At 42.4% G+C, this 16498-nt stretch overlaps 1 protein-coding gene across 1 annotated transcript in view; it reads right to left on the bottom strand.

Annotated features, from left to right (window-relative positions):
- Nucleotides 1-12203, bottom strand: part of LOC120433195 (neurexin-3b-like) — a 74952-nt gene extending 62749 nt beyond the window's left edge. The window contains exon 1 of the mRNA XM_039599068.1: nucleotides 11507-12203. Within this exon, the coding sequence (XP_039455002.1) occupies nucleotides 11507-12203 (697 nt within the window). The remainder of the gene's footprint in view (nucleotides 1-11506) is intronic.
- Nucleotides 12204-16498: the final 4295 nt, after the last annotated feature.

Raw genomic sequence — 16498 nt, forward strand, 5'->3', positions numbered from 1 at the left:
CTCTGAGCCAAGAACAATGGGGTTCTCTTGGATTGCAAGAGACTAAAACTTTCCCTATGGCTTAACGGTTACGTGTAATATCAGCCCCAGATCTGAGTAGAGGGATGACAAGGTGCTCCACATTTTTCATTACAAATATATAATCTTGCAACACTGACACTCTCGCCTGGCCCCTTCGGCTGCAGCTATCATTTTTCTTTTTTCCTCCTTTTTTTTTCTGTGGTCGACTCGGGTCTTTTGTGTAGTCTGTTTTCCCCAGCCTCCTGTTTACGGTGCCCTTTGACCGCTGTGCCATTTACAGCACACACACACACACACACACACACACACACACACACACACACACACACACACACACACACACACACACACACACTCACACACTACTGCAGAGACATGGATCTAATAACACGGGGACCGTGGCATGTCCTCATTTTACTCATCACAGTGTAATGTGAACACTGGCTTGGCTGCTGTCTCTGTTTTAGAGTCATATTGTATCATGTTTAAGCATTCCTTGATTAAAAGGCTACATATTGATTCATATGTCACACAAGTCTAGAGACAATATTCCCACTTACACCTATTAGTAACTTTAAATCCTCAGTCCATCTTACTGACATGTCCTCAGATTGCGGGAGGAAAATAAAATCCCCAAGAGAGTTACATAGAAAGTCCCGTGTATCATATCTGGCTCCTTCTTCTTCTCTTGTGCAACAGAGCTAACAGCTGAATTGCTTTAGGATTGCTCACTACATAGCCTTTCCAACCTATTTTGCTTATGTGATATAAATGCAGGGGAATTCAGTTTTAGCCCACACACAGGGAAAAGTCAGTCTGATAGGCGATTGGTAAATCAAACACATTACAGTGAAGCTTCATTGTAAATCCATCTGTGTAAAAAGTCAGCAGATACATTACTGTCCCAGGTAATTGGTGATATTGAACTGCTCACATAGAGTCACATCAAAACAATGACTACCCAATCAGAACTACCATTTACATACTGCAGGCAGTAGACGTCTTCCCCCCAGATATAAAAAAGTTGGGAGCCTGTGTAAACTGTAAGCAAAACAGAATACAATGATTTGCAAATCTCATAAATCCATATTTTACTCACAACAGAACATAAAAAACATCAATTCTGATTTTAAAAAATATTAGCTCATTTTGAATTTGATAACAGCAACATGTCTCAAAAAAAGTTGAGATGGGGCAACAAAGGATGGAAAGATTAAAAAAAAACAGAGAAACATTTAGCAACTAATTAGGTTAATTTGCAACAATCAGTAATATGATGTCATGTGGTATAAAAAGAGAATCTTAGAGAAGCAGAGCTTCTCAGAGGTAAAACGTCATGGTCCTGAGTCTGGTGACCCAGTGTTTATGTTTTAATTATTTTATATACCATGACTTAGTAGTTTTCTTATGGTTTTGTCTTTTGTAATTTCTAGCTCTCTAATTGTTCAGTGTTTTGTGATTTCTAGTTCTGGGGTGTTGTTCCTGTGCCCCACCATGTTTAGTGTAGGTTTAGTTCTGTCTTCATGTTTATTTTCATGTTCCCCAGTCAGTCGTGTCTCATGTCGCAGTTTTCTTCTCCTGTCCCTGTGCTCCATTTTCGATCTGCTCCTGATGTTTCAGTGTCAAGTCTGTGTCTCTGTGACTGTCCTGTGTTTCCTGTTTTACTTTGATAGTCCTTGTCCTATGTCAGCGCATTCAGTTTTGCTTCCTCCTCGTCTCTCTGTTGTTGTGCCATCCCCTCGCAGTGCTGTGTGTTTCCTCCATGCTTCTGGTAATGTTCTGGTTCTCTCTTTCCCGGTTTTGTTTTCTAGTTTGGACTTCATGTTTTGAGTTTCTAGTTTAGTTTTCTGGTATTAAATGTTTCTCCAGCAATAAAGCTGGCGTTTTGAGTTTACTCCTGCGTTTGGGTCCTTCATCCTGCCTGCCACAGCACACACCTTGACATAAAAATGTGCAAAGATTCAACAATCTGGGGAAAAAAACTGCATCCAAAACTATAAAGCAACCTTAGAAAAATGTTCCTCAACGTGAAATTGCAATGACTTTGACTATATCATTGTATACAGAACATACACTGTAATTTAATCAAAAGGTTCAGAAATTCTGGAGGAATCTCTGTGCGCAGTGGACAGTGATAATCAATGTTAGATATCTTTGGGCAGTCAGACTGCACTTCATAGATAACAGGGAGGATTTTGTCCTGGAAATCTCTGCATTGGCTCAGGCAAACAAACAAAAATTCACCATCTGTCAGCTCAGTTGAACAAACTATGGATTTCTGTTTTTTTATTTATATTTTACAGAGTGTCCTAACTTTATTGGAATTGGGTTTTTTAAAGATGTGCAGGAAGTTGCAGAACTATCAACTCTGTATCAAAACAGGGTGTGTGTGTGTGTGTGGGGGGGAGTGTCTAACTGCATACTACATAGAGCAGAAACCCAGCATCATATCCAAGACCAAGGAAGACAATGGATTGCATCACTTTGTAAGATTACAGGTTGTTCACATCCACTGTGTAATATTTTTCCACCATGTGAAAACCGATCCTGACTGCTATCAGAGTTTAGGAGACGGATTGAACTGATGGATTTGAGGACGTTTGTGTCAAGTTTCTCAGAGTTTCATCCAGAAAGCCTTTTTCATGTAGGATGCTATCTTTTTGCCTACTGTCTTTAGGAACGCGTAGCCTCAGACTGGCCATATGATACATGAAGGCAAGGGTATATATAAAGGGTACCAGTATAGTACATATACTGTTAAAAGGGTGGGTGCTCATATTAAACATGGCACACAGCTCTGTTTGTGAGTGCTGTCTGTGAGCAGAGGGTTTGAGGGAGAGGAACTAAAACAGAGGATGAACTGAGGGACTGCACAAAAACCCAGTGAAAGAGAATTGAGGATTATTTTTGAACTGTTAACCATGCAAAGCTACAAATGAAAATTTGAAGGTGCAAATGAGCAAAATAGCTCTTCTTTCAGATCCTTTTTACAAGACTCTCTTTATGAAATTTTAACAGGAAGCCGTGTTAATTACAAGGAGCTACCGTTAGCTTAATTAGCCAAGGAGTGCTGATCAAATCTACTAAGCTGATCAAATTGCCTGCAGTCATTTCAGTCAGTAAATTAAATGACTGCAGGCTAAAATGAGAAAACCTGCTGTTGCTTACCTCTGCTGAAAGCAAGGAGTGACTGATTACAAAATACCTCGAAATTTCAAGTGTCAAAGTCCCCCCGTTAGTAGAGCAAACAGCAATATGCAACATGCAAGAACAGAAAGACTGATAGGGTGTGTCAACAGTAGCTAAGAGGGCGGGCTCACAATCAATCAAACCAATCCACTGTTGTGAACATGGGACACTTGTGCACATGACTACATCTCATGCTAGCTACTTTAAATGAGAAAATATGCTATTTTCTTTCAAACTGATATCAATCAAGATGACTAACTAACAAAAATGGGCCACATGGCTTTGATCAATGTATAATGAGAATATTGTCTGCACTGCACAGAGGTTGCTTCTATGGCCTCATTTAAATGAAGTTAAATGTTAGGTCAAATACACCAATTACTCTTTTTTTTCTGAGACACAGAACTGTCATAACACATGCATCCTCACACAGACAGGCTATTATTAATATTTACTGCTTGTTAAGACAATGAATAATCCATTTTCTCATCATTTATATTTAACGGTGATAATTAAGAGAGACTCATTTAGACTGTGGTACTGACACTGTGTTTCTTTCCACCCTCTCTCACCTCTCCACGCACTCGTTCATCGTTCATGCAACGATAACTGTGGGCGTTCGTTAGCTGAAAAGCATCAGGTCCTGTGACTTTCCTGGCACTCTCCCATAATCACACGGATGAGCAAAGAAATATGTTAAATAATCACTCGAAGTGAATTAAAAGTAAGTGGCAGTGAAAATTCAGCCCATAAATGTAAACACACAGAGAGAGCTCTCGCAGCTCAGATGAAAGAAAAGTAGGGAAAAAAGGATTTGCTGTACCTTTGCTTCTACCTAGAGTTTTTGGAGAGGAGAAAGGATCCGTAGAGATAAAAGAAGGAAGAGTGTCATCCAAGGCAAAGCACCAGAAAAAGACAACAAAAAGTAGGTTTAAGCTATTGTTAGTCTACATAAAGCCTGTGACACTTGCATGCAACATGTCGACAATCATGCAAATTGTGCAGTAATGGGAGAAGCGCACACAGGCAGCACACAACTGACACTTCAAAATCTCAGCAATTCTTTTTCCAGTTTTCATTTTGGTTATGCTGTTGCGTGTTGTTTTAATAGAGTTGAGGTCTAAGGCTACGGTTTTTGCTGGCTATTTGTCATGGATAGTTTTGGCTGAAGTATATATACAGAACTGTGCAAAAGTCATTTCTTGATATTGTTCTAAGTCACTATTTGGGATAACTACCTTTTTCCTCAACTGCTGCTAATAGAGTTAAAAATGGGTTGTTTGCTAAGTTATTCATTGTGTGTAGACACAACACAGATCCGTGCACTGAGTTAGGTGCTTTTATGTTTGAATGATTCATTCAGGTCCATAGATTTGTTAAGTGGATTAACAAACAAAACACATTGCTGTGAAAATGCTCAGGTACAAGGACTGGACTGAAACTGAGTGAAAAAGCAGCTATTGTCCAAAGAAAGACCTGGAGAACTATTGCTCAAGACGATTTTAAAAAATGACAAGTTTGGCTCCTTGGAAGCAAAATATTTAAAAAATGATGGGTGGCTCAAGACTTTTGCACAGTACTGTAAATAAACCATAGTTTGCTCATGATAGCTGAGCAAACTCCACCCGGTGAAGATAGAAATCGTGATATGACTGAAAGCCATGGCCAAATGTTGTTTCCAAGAACAAGAACGAACATCCTTTCTCTGTAATATCGGCACACAGTTATAGTTTGGTTTAGGTAAGTGAACGCTGAAAACACTTGGGCACAATTAGAGAAAAGTCACAGTTACTTTATGCCAAAATTAATAACCTTGGACTCCTGGAGAGCTAAATTGAATTTGATTTTGAAATACAATAAGTCTCAGACTCCCTTTCAACAAGCCAGCGAGATATGAAAAAAAAATCTAAATTGCAGAGTAACTAAGAGCCTGCGAACGCTGATATTTTTAAGCTTATTCCAAAAAATAAATTCTCAAATGCAGCTTTACTGAATTTGATCCGACAGAAAGGAAGCGGCTCCATCCATTTTAATCATAGTAATAGTAATTCACATTCCATGAATGTGCCACTTGTAGCAGCCTTCAGAAATGGGCTCTGCTGTCTTCACCCAACCACCACCCAGACTTCAATATTATCTTACACTGGCAGTGGATGTAGAGTGTAAATTGTGTTGCTGCAGATTCATCAAATATGAATGCAAACCCTGCTACTATTTCTCCTACATGCACCTTACCTTGACACTTTTTGATCCTTATTGTTCCCTTTCCCCCTCTCTATCCCAGATAAGCTTCTTTCTCCTCTGACCTGTCTCCCCAAATTCCAGTGATTTCCTTTTCCGCCCCCAACCCCACCCCCAAGCTTCCCTGTTTTTTTTCACCCCATCCCCGCTCCCATACAGTGGACCGTGTCACTGCTTGTTTGCTGTGGAAGTGAGAGTAGTACACAATTATGTAATACACAGAGACCTGGATGAAACGAGGCTGAGGACACACACGAGCGCAGCGAGAGAGAGACAAAGGTGAGATGTGGGACATGCCATGCTGTCGTGCACCCCTCTGCGCCAAACACACACACACACACAGTCATCCCCCACCCCCACCCCACCTCTCTGCAGTAGCTGCACAGCAACACGCAAATGCAAACGGACAGGTAGTGCAGGCGCACACTGTAAATTTACAGCTCACAACCAACACAGGGGTTAGTGAGCTAAAAAACAAATAAATAACAGAGATATCTACAAAGAAAGAGGAAAGAGTACCTTGCTCTGCCTTCAGGTGTGCGAGGCCTTGAAGAGAAACATCAAACAGATAGGAGAACAGAGAGGAAAAATTGAGAAAAAACACAACACGCCAATACTACAGTTGTATTGTCACTGTGCATGCTTTGCATAATGGCAAAGAATGGCTATCACACTAAAGGCAAAGCTTCCCCAAGTGCATTCGAAAGCTTTCCACTGAAACAGACAAATGACTTATACGAGGAACAGTCTGCGTGAATATAAAGTAACTGTGGAGGGTGTTTACTGAATAAAGGTCAAATCTAAGAGTTAAAACAGAACTTGTGGTAAAAAATTTGCTCGCGTTTTAAAGGTGAATGCATAAATAACTTATAGCTGGATGGGACGTGAATGGCTGCTGCAGTTAAACTGAAGCCGTAACTTCATTTGCCTCAAGACTCACCTGGTTTTCTCAGGACTGCTGTGGAAACGTCAGGAAAAGAGGGAGAGAGAGAGAGCAAAGAGAAGCATCGCATTAGCAACACTCTACAGCCACTTTTGCATGTTGCATCTAAACATGCAAAAAAACCAAGCCCCTAACACACTTGCGATCATGTAAGGAGCAAAGAGGCGCCCTCTTGACATGTCTGATTGTGAACTATTTCAGTGTGAACACCTGTGGATAGAAAAAGGCATAAAACTGAATCTGTCCCGCCCCCTCGGGATCCAGATCGACATTTGTGCAAACAACTCTTCCACATTTCGAATATTGTCATTGTAGCATAATATTCCGCATCACACAGAGTACCTTGAACACGTAAAATGATGCATAAATCCACGCTGCAGAGGATTTATGGTGTGAGTTTTATGGATTGCAGGATTGCTTGTTCTCAGACCCATGACTTTCTCCTCCACCTCCACCTCCTTCTTCAACTTATCGCTCACCCAAAATCAACACGCCCCTTGTGGTTTCTCCGAAGAATGCTCACAGTGGGAGTCCCGGTGTAGCTGATAGTGGAGCACGGCAACATTACAAAAAAAGAAGAAAAAAAGCCGCATGTTAAGCTTCATCGCTTGCGGCAAACATCCTCACCGAGAGCTCACCCGTCAGTGACACCTTGTGGGTATCAGACATGCCAGTGTGATTTAGGCAACATTACAGATGACTGAGTGGATTCAACATCAGTCGAGTCTGTTATATATTTATTATTCTTCTGTAGTCACAAACCTGAAGCTCACATCCTAAGAGGAATACTCGCACTTGTAATCGGTGCCCCCCGAGGAGCATCAAGAACTGATGAGAGGAAAATTAAACACATCTTAATTAAGACAGACTACATCAGACATTTTAAATATCGGCTCTAACGCGCGATATCAGATATTAATGTGACTCAGCGATGCGCCTTGATCTCTGCCCAGTCTACAAAGAGGAGTGGCCTGTTTCCCACTACTAGATACATCCAGGGATTTCCGTGTTTCATTTTTTCCCACCCGCCTCCCTGACAGCTTTAAGTCCTTGTTTAATGTTAAATTTAACAAACTCAACCCACGACAGATATATCATTTGAGAGGAGGGGCAGGGAGACAAATTCTGCAGCATGGGATGGTGAAGACGAGGTGAAGATTTCCTCCTGTCTCCTTTAGGGAGTCTAAAATGGATGCTGCCTCTCCTCCCACACGAGAAAAATGACATTGGAAGAGGAAAGGGAAGGGCGACGGGTAAAAGTGTGGGAAAGGAGGGTAGAAGCCAGCTGATGGACGGCAGCACTGTTCCAGTTCTCAGGAGATGATCTGTGGGGGCTTAATGCTTGAATTTATGTGCCTGAATCAGCAGGTACACATATTTTTTTTCCTGACTGTGCAAATGCTTGTGCCCGGATATCGTGGGTGCGTGTGTGTTAAATGCCCAGTTTCCGTGTAGATAAAACCTTTTCTCTTGTCGCGACGGTGCTCAGAACAAGCCAATGTGCTGTGGAGGACATGTGGTCCGAGCGTAATCCCCGGCTCTATTTTACCAGCAGCTTCACCACTCAAATCCAAGCATAATTTTCAGCATGGGCACTAGACACAAATGCCCCATGCACTGGAATCAGGCAAGTCCCTGCACCATTTTTTTCTCGCTGACCTACTTTTTATAGTAAGATTATTGTAACTGTCATTTTTTCCATGTCTGTTTATTAATCCCCAAAGCTAAGCCCGAAGGCACCATTTCAGCACTTACTTAACAGTTTGCTTGCCCTAGCCTTCAATTACTAACCTTCCACCAAGTCCCTGCATATTTGTTTAAGCAAAAAGGAGGTCCTTAAACTGCTCATTACAAATGCAGGATGTGGAATCCTGAAAGAGGAAATGGATGATCATTTTTACATATTCATTTAACAATCCTGTGCAGCTCTTAACAACCTTGACCTTCTGCATACCTTTATGTAACCAGAAAAACCACAAGACATTCAAGAGATTTCATAATGTCACCATCGCTGAACTGAAAGAGATTTCACATCCAAATCATTTCTATTAAAGACAGTGATGTTTGCACAAGGAATAGCAGGAGAATAATAAAGATGACTGTGCTTAAAGAAGCAGTTTAAGAATGATCAATGACAAGGTCAAGCACCAAAGGTACAGCTACAGATCTGCACACCAAAGTCGACGCATGCAGAGAGCGAGTGCCGTCTAATTTCGCTCCATGCGCCATGACGCAGTTAGCCACACTGATACATCCTGATCCACACGGGAGGCGAGACCGAGCATGTGTTTTATGGCCAACTGTTTATGGCGCAAAGCTGCGAGCTGAGCTGGGTGGTTTTTTTGGAAGGGCTTGCAGGCGCTCAGAGAACGGAACCATCTCATAATTATCACTGCTGTGAAATGATGATGCCTTAGCAGAAGGTTGACCCCCGCTAATTCATGACAGAAGAGACAACGGCGGGGGTATACAAGTGTGGGATCAAGAAGGATGTTTTTCAGTGAAGTGGCAAACAGCAGCTTTATCCCACTTTTCCCATTTTCTCGTTTCTCATCACACATGTGAATTCTGCCCACTCCTTGTATTTTCCCTTCCAGGCCAGTCGGCTAGCAGGCTACCATTAAAAACACGGCTGGGAAAACTCTTCCAAGGCCCAGTCCACTCAGCCAGTCAGCCATCTGCCCGTTTTAACGAGCAGCTCCGGGGCCTCGCCTGCATCCGCGTGCATTCACACGCATGCCTGTGAATGCAAATGCATCCGGACTCCTGCATCCGAGAATGTAACATATACATATTCACACATTTGACAAATTGCTAATTTCATTGGTCATTAATGTACGGCGTGATCACAGTATACTGACGGGACAGGTGTGCGAACATCCCCTGAAAACATTCTGTGCTCAAGCGCTGCATGAACAACAAGTACTTTGCCCACTTGTGGACATGTGGCCATAACAGTAAAAGAACTCTTCATGAGTTTGCCGACAGACAGTTTGAATTGACGGCGGTGTTTGCGCAGGCATTTTCCAGGCAAATTAGCCATCTCTGTTCTCATTATCCTCCTAATTATGGTTCCCAGTCTCTGTGGCATAATCAACAATCAGCCACATCAGTTAATGGGAGAGCAGAAAAGAGCAGCAGTCAGTTCAGCTGGGGAATTAACTTGACTACCCTCCCCTAGCTCCCTTTTTTTTATAGCCTGAAATCGGAGGAAGATGAAGAACAGATGCCTGAATAGAAGGATAGACAGACGAAGAAGGAAGTAAGCATGAGGTGGTTTGTTGTCCAACAGCTGATTTCCTGTGACAAATTAGGGTACAACAGGCCAGTGGTAAACTCACACATGGGACTCGTTCTGCCCTGCAGCTAAGATATGACCACCGCCCGGCTGAGTCGTCTTAAAACCTCGGCCTTTCTAACACAAAGATGTCACAGTTCCACCGTCAGCCCTCAGACCAACAGACCTCCTGCTCCTCCTCTATCGACTGCTCGACACAGGCAGCGAGCAAATGGGATGAAGCGAAAAGAGGTCAAGTCCAGTCCGTTCGCTCGACTGCTCTGCAACCAGCACATCGCGTGCTGTCCTCAACAATGCCACAGGCTAGCACTCGGGATCTGACGTCCGAACAGCTTCATTTAAGCAGCAAATTTTGGTGCGTATTAGGAAACAAAAGACAGCAAAAAAAAAAAAAAAAAAATCACATTTTAAAGGCACACTACAGTGATGACATTTAAAAAAAACAAACATTTTAACTGTATTAAATACAGTTTAAAATAGACTGTCATTAGCGCTCTAGCGTTCAGTGAGCATTCCTCTGATTTTGGGCAAAGTGGAGTCATCCCTCAGCCATGTCAGTTTGATTTAGACAGGCAGGAAGTGGGTCAGCAGGGGAGGAAATTTGACATGGGTCTGTTCACACAAAGGGATCTCCTGCAATCCATACACATAAACAAATAGTTAAGCAAGTAAGTGAAACTGTGTATTTAAAAGGTTACCCTTCTTGAATATGAAAAAAAAGAAAATTTTGTGTTGTGGTGAATGGAATAGCAAAAGAAAGAGCAACTTATTTTTGGCATCAGCTAGCACTGATCTCAAGGCTGTAAAGCAGCGGTGTGTTCTGAACAATGAGAGATTTTAACATGAAATAGCAGCAGCAGCAAGCTTGGTGTATAGTGAAATTATTTTTTTTATATATATTTCCTGGCAAGTTTTGTCGGACCACGTAGGTATCAGTCGGAAAAAAACAACTTTTTTTTTAATAACTAAAGCTTTTAGGGTGTGAAGATGATAGAATAGGGTGGAATATCCTCAAAGAGCTGGATCTCATTACACTCTCCAAATGAAGCGATGGCCTTGGCACAGAAGCAGAAGAAAAACACATGAAGTTATTTCTCAACCAAACTTTGTGTGTACCTTCAGGTCCCGCAGCACCTTGCAAAATCTGAATACATTTAATAGGGGAAAAAAAAGAAAACTCAGTATTGTAATTTTAGTCATATCAGCTAATACCATATCCACCACTGCCTGATCAAAAGTAATAACTGTGATGGGAGAGGAAATGCTGAGAACATCATCTCCAATTTAACTCCCACGTGAAATACGAAGACGTTCTAAAAGAAGCTGTAAGAGTAACAAAACCCACAGTATTTTCATTGGGTGTCCTGCATGAATTGCATTAAACCTCTCAAACACGCCAGAGTATAGATGCTCCTGCTTTATATAAATTACACTGTTGTGCAATCAATGCACATTTTTCGAGGCATTTCATAAATGAAGTTTGGTGTGGCACAAATCGCATTAGGTGCAGCGGGAATAGCAACACAGTTATGGAAATTGAATCTAATTTTCAGGGGCTTGTATTGAGATTTATTGCGTTGCTTAAAGCCACATGGTATGAGATGATTTTAATGATGCAACATATGTAAAAAAACAAAAAAGCAAATATGAAGGGTAATCATATAATCTTTTTTTTTCGCTATACCTGGAAGCAGACAGCAGATGTGATGCTAGTCGAGGTCTGCATTTGTAAGGAATCCCATTGAATTTTTATTTCAAAAATTTAACCAGCAACCGAGCTTGACACAGAAAAGCTCTGGAGCCAGCCCGCTTACCTTCAGTGCAGTATCGACCTACATATCCAGTTCTGGAGCAGTCACAGTAGGGTTCTCCATCTGCCAGTGAGCAGATCCCACCATTCTCACAGGGGTTCTCTGTGCACAGGCCCATCATCTCCAAGCGGACTTTCTGACTATTGATAAGCGTGGGCAGCTTACTCCCATAACTGAGGTCTGTGATAATTCCTTTGAATGGAGCTAGCTCGCGGACGGAGGGCAGGGTGATGGCAGATGTGCGGATGTCCCCTGGGAGGCCTCCAAGAAAGAGGTCACTGACAATATTCATGAACTGCCGCTGAGGCCGCACCTCTTCTGTCTTGGTTTGGCCATCCAAGGCCAAGCCAGTCCGCAAATTGTGCCTGTTGACTGCTGCAAAGTGCCAGCGGCTGTCGTTAACCATTTTATCTGAGGTGATGGTGGTCTCGGCACAGTCAATACTGACGCGAAGCTGCAGCTTACCCTCAGATACAGCGAGAAGCAGAAAGTCACAATATCCACCATCATCAAAGTAGAGCATCAGGCCCTCTGGTTCTGAAGTCTTGAACTGAAACGTCAGGTCGCTTCTGGTGCTGGCATCCCAGCGCAGGTAGCGAGCCCACTGACCTTCAGAGCCTGTAAACTCCAGGCCTGTGCTTAGGCCCAGCATGGTACTTAGCAGCATAAGGAAACATCCAGGTAGGCTGTTTGGATTCATGGTAGAGAATAACAGGGAGCTCAGAAGAGGGTGAGAACTGGGGACAGATCCTCAAAGTGATATGAACATCTGATTATGGTTTAGTTCCGGGCTTTTTCTGCTGAATGTTATATTCCACATAGATAATCTTAGTCAGGCAGACAGCGCAATATCCTTTTTTATCTGAGAGGCAGATCTAACGTAGATAAAGGATCTTATCTCAACTGCCAAATCTATGGAGAGTTGTGCGAAAAAGGAAAGGAAAAAAAATCCAGTTTCCACATAAACGCGTAAAATCGCTATGGTAAAGGTGAGCCGTAGCGTGTTTTGTCAGTGATTCAGAGCTGTGTCTTGTGATTTTTCTTTAAGGCGGTTTCCTGGGTTGAAGCACAGAACGGTCATCGTTGGTCCGGTTCCACGCCCCATGGTTTAAACTGCAGGGAAAGAACAGACAGCAGTGAATGCATTTCTTTAAGACGAATCTCTATTCTAGCAAAACAAAGCAACCACCTGCAAAGGGTTGTGTGACACAAGTAAAATATGTGACCCAATGAAACAAATAAACTCATAAGACGCAAAAAAAAGGTATTGTTTTCCTGTTGTTCTCAAAGAGGAGTCCAGAGATTCATATGAAAGGTTATAAAATGTTGTATCAATTAAGTCTGTACAAATGAGACCCATTCATGCCAAGCATGTTGTGTCCACTCCATCCTCCTCTTAGGGCCCATAGAAATTAATATGATTGTGACACATCATGGCAATCTGTCATGAAACAACTCACTCCTCTCAGGGTACAATCAACCATTCCTGTTGTAGTGTACTTTGGTTTATTAGCCAGTTAGCTAGGTAGGAAATATTTCAAACGATCCACGTCCCTAATCCCTGATCAGCTAAATCAATGCTAGGATAACGAGGGGTGGGGTGTCCTTGGAAAATGATCCCCTCTGTAAGAGATCCCCAGCCTGTAAACATTTGACAAACCCTGTAATATTCTATATCTAGTTAGCCAACACAATGTAGTATTTTGGCAACAAAACGATCATTTGTCAAACTAACACGGTCTGTGAGCTTTTGGCTTAACTGTAGGGATTTTCTTTAGTGTTGCTACAATATGCTAACTTAAACTAGAGTTATAAAGCTAGTTCAGATGTAAAACAGCACTCAGAGGAGGTGGAATAGGGAAAGCAGCAATTACGCAAATTGTGCCTATGAGTTTAGATGAATTAGAAGGGATACTGAGAGCACAATTCAATGCAGATTTGACTCTCTAGGTGGCCATTAAATAGCACTAATATCCACTGAACGCCCATTAAAGGTTTACAACCATTTTATGCACTTTTCTATTTCTGCCAATTACTCATTTTATTTGAAGGTCCACTCAAATAATCATTCATAGTTGTAAAGCCTTCGTTTGAGAGATGAATTCCCAAATAGTCGGAGGACAACAAAGCGGCTTTGTGAAAAATACACAAATAAATAAAATCCATCTACTGGGCTGGGTTGCCTGGCTGATTCCACGATGAGAGGAAATCCATCGAGGTGAGCCGGAGCATGTGTTTAGCCTCAGACGTTAGCCTGCTGTCTGTAAGGGCCTGCTGGGATTCTGATAAATATGACTAATTATCCACCGCCACTCTCCTTTCCTCATTTGCGTATCTTTGGGGGATTGCAATCATAAACAGCTATTCAGAAAGATGTTACGATGGTGCTACTTCATTTTCAAATCCCACCACTAGCATTCTTTTTCTAAATTTCCTTCAGTGAATACGTTTTTAACTTGTTCACATCACCCAAACCCAGATGACAGCGGTATTGAATATTAACTAGTTCACTGGCCTTTGCATGCTACACCTGTACTCATCTAGTTCTGTTTGATTTTGCTCTGCAGAGCCAGGAATGATTCACATGGTGAAACCTTATACGTGTGTGTACTCTTCCAGCCCTTTGCCCTTGCAATTGTTTTGGTAGTGGGCTGCCCACCAGACAAACGCATTGTCCAATCATGACAGTAGCACAGACCCATGCAACACAATAGGCCCTTTAACCACCTGCCCTGAATAGTTAATCTTGCTGCAGCAGGCAAGCTATTGAATTCTAGAAACTGATACCTATGCTAATGCACCGTGTACACACGCATGTGTGTCCCTGTGCAGGAGTGTACCTGACTGTGTCTCTCTGACAACGCTGGGTTGCCTGGCTGGACGACTGTCTTTGTCTTAAAAGTGCCTTTGTGAGACAGCGGAGAGGTTAAAAGGTTCTGTGTGGTGAAATCACCCTGAACACTACTGCGTCAACCCAAGCCACCAACTATAAAAGAGTGTTATGTGCTGTGTCCCTTGACTAAGCAAGGCTCAATATGCCCATGAAATCTGAGATGCCTGCCTGGTATAAAAAAATTGGCCCTGGACTCTATTCAATTAACATGAGTTATTGTGTGTGTGTGTGTGTGTGTTGCCTAACTGAGATATCGGGTGTCCTATAGCCTGCAAACCATGGTTTTGACACTGAATGCTAACAACGCTAACATATTCTCTTTCAAGCAGTTATGGAGATATCATTGTGTTAAACACAGCTGTTTACAATAGGGTTTTTTTTCCACCTTTAATTGATTTTGACTTTAAAAACAACATTTGCCCACCATGACATTAACTACTTGGAATTCGACTGACTACAAGCCCTGCTTAAAATTCAAATCTTTCCACCTCAAAGCTAAGCTAAATGAAGCTAACATAGTGCCAAGTTGAGTTTTACCCAGAATATGTTACTGACACTTTTCCTCACAGGCTTGTTATGAAAGATGCCCTTCAGCTAACAGCATGCCTGAGAGCACCCAGCCGTCCTCACTCCACAGGGCGAAAAAGGAAAAATTAACAAGCTGTTTTGGGCTTCTTAATTAAGTACACTTTAACTAGCATAAACCCAAACCTGTTTTTTTTCCTGCCTCCTGTTAAACAAATAGGAAGTCGCATAATTTCTAAATTAGCTACCTTGCTCTGCAACACCTGCTAGAATAAGCACATATTTTCCGGGATATACACATTGAATTATTAAATAGTGCAGGATATGAGATGACCTGTATGGGATACCGTCACTGACTGCCCATAAATGATGCATTGACAGGTCCGGCTTCGGTGCAGCAGATTTATAGACATGTTTTGTAATGTAGCCGAGCCCCTATCACGCACTGGAGACCCCCTCAGCCCCCTGCTGTGCTCCCTGTCCATCATAAACTGCAGCCCGGAGGAGCGATTTAATCCGACAGCAGTCACAGCAGACGAGGGTATGCTGCATTAGAAGCGTGTCCGGACCTGCCAAGTCCAGTGCTGGTAAGAGGTAGTGGGGCGCACGGAACAGAAGGGGAATTTTAGGGTGAATCGGGAATAAAGTGAAGTCATTTAAAGCTTCAGTGCAAAACTTGAGAGCATAAACTTCAATCTGGCACCAGCAGGAACGGACACATTACGATTCTTTCCGCTCCCGCTGAACATCTGTGCAGGGCTCCAGATGTTGCAGTTAAGAAAAAAAAAAAGCCCAGTATTTAGAGTTTAGATGAGCAAATGGCCCCTAAATGCATCACGAAATCCAACGTGGGCTTCAGTAAACAGACTTTTATAAAAGACCAGCAATATTTGGAGCAAATAAGGAACAGGCTCGGGATCAGCGTAACTCTGCAGTCAGCTCAGAGACACAAGTTCTCACAGAAATATTAAATTAGAGGGATGCTGTAGTCTCTGCTGAAAGCCCCGGTGGACATTTCAATTCCGCACGGCCGAGCTTTCACAATGTAAGTGCAACAGAAAATGATGCTATCGATCACATGAGTAATTTCATCCCTTAATGGAATATTTTAAACCTTCAGATGATAGGAAAACATTTAAAACCTGCCAGAAATCCAACCCGCATGCCCGCACGGATGAATAAAACAGCGGGCTACATGTCTCCCCCCCAGCAGCGCTCGAGCTTTCCCTCTGCTTCTCGCACGGTGGCAGTCTGACTGTGGCTCAAGGGCTTACGAACCTTTGCTTTTGGAAATTACGAAGCGAAATTTGAACAGGACTCGTGGGTGAAGTTGACGAGAAAACGGGAATACTTCGGGGTAGTTTCCTACTTCGCTGTTCTCTCCAACCGAGAGACGCGATTCGGTGAGCTAAAACTTTCCATCTCTACGCGCTTCGCTCATTCCCTACGAATTTGTTTGTTTTAAAAAGGAACAAAAAAATCAACTCTAATCTCCTTCACGTCACAAACCTACCCACTGCTTTTGTGTTAAACTGCGGGTGAGGGCTTTTCAAAATTCTAACGATCCAAGCCATCCC

The sequence above is a fragment of the Oreochromis aureus genome, linkage group 15, assembly GCF_013358895.1.
Source record: "Oreochromis aureus strain Israel breed Guangdong linkage group 15, ZZ_aureus, whole genome shotgun sequence".
In the NCBI taxonomy this organism is placed as follows: domain Eukaryota; kingdom Metazoa; phylum Chordata; class Actinopteri; order Cichliformes; family Cichlidae; genus Oreochromis; species Oreochromis aureus.